This window comes from Diabrotica undecimpunctata, chromosome 8, assembly GCF_040954645.1.
Source record: "Diabrotica undecimpunctata isolate CICGRU chromosome 8, icDiaUnde3, whole genome shotgun sequence".
Taxonomy (NCBI): Eukaryota; Metazoa; Arthropoda; class Insecta; order Coleoptera; family Chrysomelidae; genus Diabrotica; species Diabrotica undecimpunctata.
Window position 1 is genome coordinate 69,201,293 of NC_092810.1, and position 9,521 is coordinate 69,210,813.

The window sequence follows — 9,521 nt, forward strand, 5'->3', positions numbered from 1 at the left end:
AAATTTAATTTCCATGCCTCCACATACCAGCAGAGTCACTACAGACTTCCTTGAAACAGAAGATATCGCTATTCTGTAGCGACCTGCTTGCTCACCAGACCTTAACCCTATAGAGCATTTGTGGAATATGCTTAAAAAAAGGATTAGACCTCGCCGGGATAATCCACAAAACACCGTACATCTAATAGAAGTTGCTCTTGAAGAAAGGAAACAACCTATCACAATAAAATGTTTACAATTTGTTTAGGAGCATGCCCATGAGAATCGGAGCTTGCATAAGGCCTAGTGTTAGTAACACTGACTACTAAAGAAACCATAAAGAAAAACAATTTAAACATAATTCCTTGTACATTGAAATTGTGTATGCTATTGACTTTAAGACAAATAATTTCAATTTTATTATTTAAGAATTTATGGGTTTCTTTAATTTTTGTATATCGGTGGTTAAATTGCTTTAAAATAAATATTCTTTGACTTTGTAGGTTGGTTTTTTTTAAATTCGTTTAAAATAATAAGAAATATCAGATGATTCCATATGTTGGTTGATTCCACAAGTTTGGTTGTGTGTACCTTTAAAATATGAAATGGACTGATCAGGCAAACTGCTAATTAACTAATAACAGATATATTTTAATATAAATTATATAATCCAAGAATACTTTCAGTTTTACAATATAATTTATAACAAATAACTAAAAACTTACTTAAATGCAGTGATAAATATTACTATATTTTCAAAAACATTAGGTCAAATAAATAACAACTAAAATAATCACAATAATAGTTATAAATACCCCTAAAATAAATATGAATTTATCTTCGTGTACTCTCTTCTCTATCAATTTCATGGTATGGTTACTTAAGCCAAGTGTATTTGCCATATCCATAATTCTTTTATGAGCTCCTTTTAAGGTTACTCGTTGATTTCTCAGTGAATCTAAAGTGTTATTTCCTGTAACAAGCATTTCATCTACACCTCGATGAACATTTTGAAGAGAACCTTGGTGTTGAACTGCATAATCAATATTGATAGTAGTCATATCAGGATTAGCTGTAAAACGTCTACTTAAAAGTTGTTCTCTTTCGTTGGCTGCTGCTTCCCTCCGAAGTCTTTTTTGCTGAGCAGCAGCAAGAGCAGCTTGTAAATGCCTACTATCATATTTTAATTGATCACATCGCATTTTAGCATTTTGTCGTTGATCTAATGGTACTTTTAAAGTGTATAAATCCAATTTATTACAATTGCTAAAAAAGTAAAAATAATTAATAATAATAACAGTATTAGGTGTAAAGCTGGATTTACAGTTTGACGGACTGTAAGCGTAGACGCACTGGAACAAGATCAACATAGAATTTTGTGTACTCTTATTTATAAATAATGAACGTAAACGCATGACGGAACGTAAGTGAGACGGACTGGAACGGAAGAGTTGGTCAACTTTCATCTCTTACAGTGCGTTACTTGCGTCTGGCCAATCAAAAGGAAGAATTTTGTGCTGTCAAATAAAGGCTCCCCTCTATTTTGTAAAGTTGCTTATCAACATATTCGAATTTTGTTGATTATTTCTTACAATGGACGGTAAGTTAATAATTTATAAAATATTATTAATAAATAATAAAAGGATATCATAGTATATGATCACCAACTTTAGCCACTGTTTCTACTCATGCGCAAAAATTTCACTCCGTCGATTTATAAATTGAGATAATATTTAGAGTCCGTTTGTTACATCTCCAGTGCGTGTACGTCTGCAGTCCGTCAAACTATAAATCCAGCTTAAGATCAATCATTTGTTGACTACATGGTATTAAGTTGTAAAATTATGATATATTTGTGTTCACAAATAAGCCATTTTTCTAGATATATCTCTGAAGATGGAGATACAGCCCCGGTTTGACTTTCAAAATATTAACCATTACGAGATATTTCAATATTACCCGAATCAATGCATTGAAGGCACGCCACCGCCCAAGTTTTTTCTTCCAAATTTTCCAAAGTAAGTTAGAAACAATATACACGATGTTAAAAAACGTTACCCTTCTATAAAATTCGTTGTATTAATAAAAAAATTTTATTTATTAGATTAAAATTAAATAAAAACCGTTGAAAATAGTAGAATATTTGTTTATTATAACAACGTAAAATACTTAATATACCAATAATAAACGTTAGTATAGTAGCATAATCCAAAAAGGAAGACTGCAGTATATCTTGCAATCAGACGTAAACAATGGAACTTAATATGTTCTGGCAAGTGTACCATGTTATTTAAAAAAAAATTAGTAAAAACTAGATTTTTATGGAACAATTTATTATTGATACTGATTGATTCTTATTTGCTTACTTACATTAGTAAACGTCCGGAGACATATTATGTTTTTAAGTTAACATATATGTAAAATATGATGTGCAAAGGGAAAGTTTTTTTGGGCATGCAGCATCTAGAAAATAACAAAGTGATACCAAAATCAAAAGCAGCTTAGAGACATAATCAATTCTACCAAAACCACATACAGGGCGTCCCAAAACTACTACTCACAGTAGTTAGATGCAATTTTGGATAGTGTTACAGAAAATCCCGAAAAGTAACTCCTGTTAAATTACCTGCAAGTGTTGGAATGAGCTAATCATTTATTATATTATTATCCAAATTCAAGCCATACGGCCTCACCCCCTCTAAGAAGAAAATTCATCCATCCCAGATACCTACTGTATCAAAAGGATTGAGCTCTGGTCGGGCTCTTTTCGTGTTATCGAGCCCTAGGTGACACGGTAAGACCCAGCTGTTTTATGTTCTCTAGGAGGTTCTTCGGAATCACTCGAGTAATAGAGACAAAAATAAGTATCGTTTGGGTAGTTTCCATTCTCCATTGTCTCTTTATTTTTATCTCAAGATCTTCGTATTTGGCGATCTTTTCGCCATTATTCACCCTTATTTATCGTTGTTGGGTATCTCCACGTCACTTAGTGTTGTTTGTCTAGTTATTTTATTAACTAGTATAAGATCCGGTCTATTATGTGCCACCGGTTGGTATGTGAGTGCAGTGCAGTCCCAGTATAGCTTGTAGTTCTCGTTTTCAAACATTCTTTGAGAGACGTATTGGCTAGTTCTTAGTGAATAATCGTGTCTAGCGTTCTTTATGGGGTGTAGGGTTGTGTTATAGAGGTAGTACCTTTTATCGGAACGACCACATCGAGCGTCATAGACGGGAGATGGTTCTAGATAACTGGTCCTCATAAGACACCTAACTCTCACTTATGGCTCCATGTGCCACACCCCGGGCAACTGAATTGGTCTGTAGGCTAAACTAAGTGAGGGTAGCCAGATATGGCGAAAATTTCACCGAGTGATTACCGAGTGATACCCTGATGAAGGGCAGCAGCGATCATCAGTACCAGCTCAAGGCGCAAAGTAAATGATCCTGGACCGGCTTAAAACTGGACTACCACAAGCATGACTGGAGCAGCTTGAATGGTTGTGGTACTGCGATGGGGAAGGCAACGGAAAACCACCCCATAAGAATTTCCTAGAATAGTTATCATGGCAATACACTACGATAACAAAAACATTACTGATCATGGTGATCGGATCCCAAGACCCGGCAGGGGAGGATGCACACAAACAAATAGTAGGGCCTCTATGGTCGTCAGCCAGCGGAATCCCTACGGCCTAAAAAAGGAAGCAAGTCCTCAACACCTAAGGATTGGAACTTGGAATGTACGAAGTATGTACGAGAGCGGCAAAACTCATAACATTGTAAAAGAGATGAAAAGATTAAAAATTGATATATTGGGAATTAGTGAAATACACTGGCAAAACTCTGGACAATGCGATATACTTGGATATAAAGTTTACTATGCTGGAAACGACACAACACATCACAGAAACGGCACCGCAATAATAGTTGCCCCACGTATTAATTCGGCAGTAAAATCTTTCACTCCCCGTTCAGATAGAATAATGCTTTTACAAATTCAAGCAACACCGGTGAATATTAACATATTACAGGTATACGCGCCAACGGCAGATAAAGATGAGGCAACCAGCGAAGAATTCTATGAACAACTGAGAAGCCTGATGAAAATGACAAAAAAACATGAAGTAACAATAGTGATGGGAGATTTTAACGCAAAGGTTGGCAGAGGCAAGGTGAATGAGATCGTGGGTAACTTCGGCCTAGGAGAGAGAAACGATAGAGGTGATAGACTTATATGCTTCTGCCAGGAATATAACCTGCTATTAAGTAATACACTCTTCAAGCTCCCCAAACGTCGACTTTACACATGGAAATCCCCCGCTGACTCATCTGAAAACATCATAAGGAATCAGATAGATTATATAGCAGTACCAACAAGATATAAAAACATGATAAAATCATCAAAAACGTACCCAGGTGCCGATGTTTCTACGGACCACAATCTGTTGGTATGCAGAATGGTCATGAGAGTAAAACGGCTCGAGAAAAGATCTAATTTAAACACAATTGATATTAAGAAACTCACTAACCCAAAAACCGAAATAAAAGTACGAGAACAACTAGGAAAGAAAATAAACGACATTAACGAGAACACGTCGGACATAATAGAGAGATGGGATAAATCGAGGGAAGCAATCCAAACAACATGTGCGACTCTATTAAAGCGTGACAGACGGAAGAAGAAAGAATGGATGTCTGATGAGATAATGGATATGATGGATGAAAGACGTAAATTCAAGAATAAAAATGAAGAAAAATACCAGCAGATCCACAAAATCATAAGAACGAAAATTCGAGAAGCCAAAGAAAAATGGTTTTCCAACGAATGCAGGGAAATAGAACAATACGAACGAAAATACGACAGTTACAATATGCACAAAAAAATAAAATCAATGACAAACAAGAGGAAATTCAATAAGTCACCCAACAGCATAAAAGATGGCGATGGAAATCTTATCTCGGAGCCATCAACGATCTTAGAAACATGGAAATCATACATAGAAAAATTATTTGCATTTGACAGGACTGATGATCACCTATATGGAGAAGGAGAAACAGGACCTTCAATCCTTAAATCGGAGATAGAAGATGCCATTGCAGCACTAAAAAACAATAAGTCAGCAGATCCGGACAATGTACCCTGCGAAATATTAAAGATCCTATGTAAATCAGACAAACAGTTCCTTGATAATCTAGTTGAACTTTTTAACAACATATATAATAGCGGTAAAATCCCGGAGAACTGGCTGCAGTCAACATTTATTACAATCCCGAAGAAACCAAATGCCCAGATCTGTGATGACTACCGGCTTATAAGCTTGATTAACAGCGGTGTAGAGACGTTGATAAGGACGTGTATTTGTGCTTTGTGGATTTTAGAAAAGCATTTGACAATGTCAATCATGAACAATTGATAGATATTCTGCGAAAGACAGGTATTGACGACAAGGTCATTCGAATTGTGGCAAAGCTATACTGGGGTCAAACAGCAAGAGCAAAAATTGGCAACGAACTCACTAAAAGTGTGCAGATCAAAAGAGGTGTCCGTCAGGGTTGTTATTATCCCCACTCCTATTCAATATTTATTCCGAAGAAATATTTAATAAATGTATGGAAAATGCAAATGAGGGCATAAAAATAAACGGCGAGTTAACGAACAATATAAGATATGCCGACGACACGGTGATCCTTGCCAGTACCATAGACGAATTACAGCAGGTAATGGAAAGAGTTTATTCAGTTAGTGAGGAATACGGCCTGAGCCTCAACTTCAAGAAGACAAAGTGGATGCTGATAAGCAGGAAGCAACAGCCTGCTCGACAGTTACGGATAAGTAACATACTAATTGACCATGTAGAATCTTATGTGTACCTTGGCACCAACGTAAATGCAAAATGGGAACAGGACACAGAAATTAAGGCAAGAATAGAACGAGCTAGAGCAGCATTTAGCAATATGAAAAAGCTCCTCATAAGCAGGGATTTGTCTCTTCCCCTAAAACTACGTCTAGTTAAATGCTACATTTTCCGATCTTACTGTATGGTGTGGAGGCCTGGACGCTGACGGAGACGCTCACGAAAAAACTAGAAGCATTCGAAATGTGGGTGTACCGACGCATTCTTCGTATATCCTGGACCGAACATGTCACCAACACAGAGGTAATCCAAAGAATCGGAAAGGAGAAAGAAATCGTGAATACAATTAAACAAAGAAAGCTTGAATATCTAGGCCACATATTGAGACACGATAAGTACCGTCTACTGCAATTGATTGTCCAGGGAAAAATAGACAGTAAGCGAGGGCCAGGCAGGAGAAGACACTCGTGGCTCCAAAATCTGAGGAAGTGGTTCGGGCTCACATCGGTCGAACTATTCAGAAGCGCCGCAAATAAGATCAGAATTGCCATGTTAATAGCCAACGTTCGCAACGGACAGGGCACTTGAAGAAGAAGAAGCGTTCTTTATAATCAGTTCCAACAAACGCCTGACCGCCCCCAGGGCTGGGGATTATTATTATTATTTTGCACAATATCAACTTTTGTACAAAATTTACTGCACCAAGATCATCAAACTAGACTTGTGTTGTATCAGTAGTGTAACAAAAGTAATGTATTATCGACACCTCATATATATAGAGCTTAATCTTTTGAAAAATTTGTAAATCTTGGAATATTCAATTGCTATTGAAAATAAATCGTCGAATATTGGAACTGAATGCTATAAAGGCCAGTTTACACGCTACGTCTTATTGTATGTTTTGTCAGGTATACAAAACGTATGTTTTATCCAGGGTATACACATTACATGTGTTCCCTTCTGCTTTCTACCTCAGTTCCAATCGAGATTCTTGGAATTGTGTGAAATTTGTTTAGTGAATATTTTTGCTTAAATCGAAATTGATGGGAAAATAATAAAGCAAGAAGCAAGGTTTAGATATCTGGGAATAGATAGAACTATCCATTCATAGAATGTTGAAGAAGTACGACAACAAAGCTTAAAAGCAAGTAAAGCGGCGGGATCTCTTAATGACACAATCACCTAAGACAAGACACAAAAATAAGAATCTATAAAGCAGCAATAAAGTGTGTAATATAAAGGTTATAAGTTTTTATTTTAAAAAAAGTTATTAATATTTAAAAAACCGAAATTTTTGACTTATTTTGCAACTTTCTATGCAACAAATAAGGATAGGAATGTTTAGAAAACGCCATTTTGAAGATTTTTGTGTGACTTATAAGTTTCATTTCTTCTCAAATTTGTTTCAAACGCTTTAATTTTTGCTGATAGACGAAAAAAGCGAAAATTTACCGTTTTTGGCCTTAATTTGTTAATGTTTAATGAAGTCCAAAAAATTGACTGCAGGAAACATATAGCTTCTTGTTATAGAGATCCATACTACTCAAAACAACTGTTAGTTGTTAGCTTATTAAAAAAAGCTTATTTCCCTAAGCTATGAATCTAAATTGGAACACTTAATAATTAAGGTTATCAATACTACCCCCAAGACAAGTAGAGCAGATTGAGAATCACACAGAATTGTATACTTTTGTTTTTGAATTGTATTCTTGAATGTTTTGGATGTAAACGGCACAGATACTGGCAGTTGATTTAGAAACATCAGTATAAATTTTACAAACATTTTAGTTGTGAAGTTTATTTTGTACTAAAAATGTTATAGAAAGAAATTACCTGAATAATAGAAATATGGACACAGAAATCCCTCTCTAATGATTGGAATATTGGAATACTTTGCACCATACACAAAAAAGGAGATATCTTTGAATGCTCTAACCACAGAGGAATTACACTTCAAAATGCAGTGTATAAAATATTTTCCACAGTGCTATCTCATCGTATGGCACCATATGCAGAACTGATAGTAGGAAAATAGCAGGCTGGTTTCAGAGGTGGTAAATCGACAATTCATCAGATTGCAACTCTGAAAAAATTTTGGAAAAAACACTGGAATATGGCATTGATACTCATCACATATTTATAGACTACAAAGCAGCCTGTGACTCTGTGAATAGAAGAGAAATGTTCAAAGCAATGAAAGAGCTAGGAATATCAAATCAGTTAGTAAATTTAACAGAACTAACTCTTGAAAAAGTTGAATGTAGAGTACAAATTCAGGGGGAGAACTTTAAAAAAAAATAACGGGCTGCGCCAGGGACACTCTCTCTCCTGTATACTGTTCAATCTGGCTCTGGAAAAAGCAATATGTATGTCACAAATCAGAACCACTGGTTCAATATATAATAAGTCAGTGCAAATCCTGGCCTATGCTGATGATATTAATACTGTTGGGAGAACAGAAAACACTGTATGAGAGGCATATGTAACATTAAAAGAATCAGCTACAAAAATGGGTTTAACAATAAACACAAAATAATAATATGCCCAGTCCTAACATATGGTTCAGAGACCTGGACTCTAACAAAAAATAATGAAAACATGTTAGGATGTTTTCGAAAGAAAAGTACTAAGGCGAATTTATGGAGCAGTAAATGATAATGGAGTGTGAAGAAGACGATACAACTTTGAACTTTATAGAATATACCAGGAACCTGATATCGTAAAACATATTAAGATAGGACGTCTGAGGTGGATAGGGCATGTGATGCGGATGAAGCAAAATGACCCAGCTAGAAAAATCCTCCTTGATAGACCCATTGGTCAGAGAAGAGGAAGACCTAGAACAAGGTTCCTTGACACCATTGATAAAGACATGAGAAATATGGGAATACATGCTTGACAGAGAAAGGCGATGGATAGGGACAATTGGAGAGAAATTCTTGAGGAGGCTAGAACCCACATAGGGTTGTAAAGCCAGAATGATGATGATGATGAATTACCTGAAAAGGGGGATTTCAGTTACAAGTTTATATTGGTAATAGTAATATATGATAGTTAGCGACGAAGAAGAAATTTTTTCGAATAAACAGTCTTGATTATGGGTTTGACACAGGTAAGTATAATCTTAAATTATTTTCTATCCAAAATAAATCTCTCAAGTGCGGGAAAGGCGCATTACATTCGATAAAGAGGGCTGGGGAAGGTATGGATTTGAGGACATCAAAAACGATGAATAGTTTTGCAGACATATTTTCCGGCATTCAACATGCTTCATGAGAATATAAAACAATTGTTACTATTATCAATAAATAGCCCGGCATTCAACATGCTTCATGAGCATATAAAACAATTGTTACTATTATCAATAAATAGCAAACAATGCTTATCTGTTTGCGGTTAAGAAAACATGCTTACCTGTTTATTACATCCAGTTTCTGCTGAATATCTGCTTCAATGTCCAGAGCATTTTTACCGCTACCTTCTAGTAGTTGAAAATTGGCTTGAGTTTGTTGAATTAACTTGTTGGTTTGATTGTATAATGTGTCCATATTTCAATAACATTTCATTAAAAACGAATGTTTAATGTTTTGACACACAGTATAGTTGTTGTCTATACTGTGGTTTTGATTTGTTGTAGATGATTGATGATTTGTCAACAAATTGTCAAAAGAAAATAATATAAAATAG

The 9,521-nt window shown here is 35.5% G+C and overlaps 1 protein-coding gene across 1 annotated transcript; it reads right to left on the reverse strand.

Annotated features, from left to right (window-relative positions):
- Window positions 1-609: 609 nt before the first annotated feature.
- On the reverse strand, window positions 610-9,500 carry Membrin (golgi SNAP receptor complex member 2). The gene is made up of 2 exons (XM_072540458.1): window positions 9,249-9,500; window positions 610-1,245 (listed from the first exon to the last, which is right to left on the reverse strand). Exons 1-2 carry the CDS (start codon window positions 9,380-9,382, stop codon window positions 744-746), a joined length of 636 nt encoding a protein of 211 aa, XP_072396559.1. The 5' UTR covers window positions 9,383-9,500; the 3' UTR covers window positions 610-743.
- Window positions 9,501-9,521: the final 21 nt, after the last annotated feature.

Bases quoted from the DNA above. Each gene is read 5' to 3' on its own strand.
- Membrin (XM_072540458.1), bottom strand. From the start codon at position 9,382: ATGGACACATTATACAATCAAACCAACAAGTTAATTCAACAAACTCAA. The intron at 1,246-9,248 runs GTAAGCATGTTT...TTACTTTTTTAG, and splicing joins AAACTGGATGTAATAAACAG to CAATTGTAATAAATTGGATT.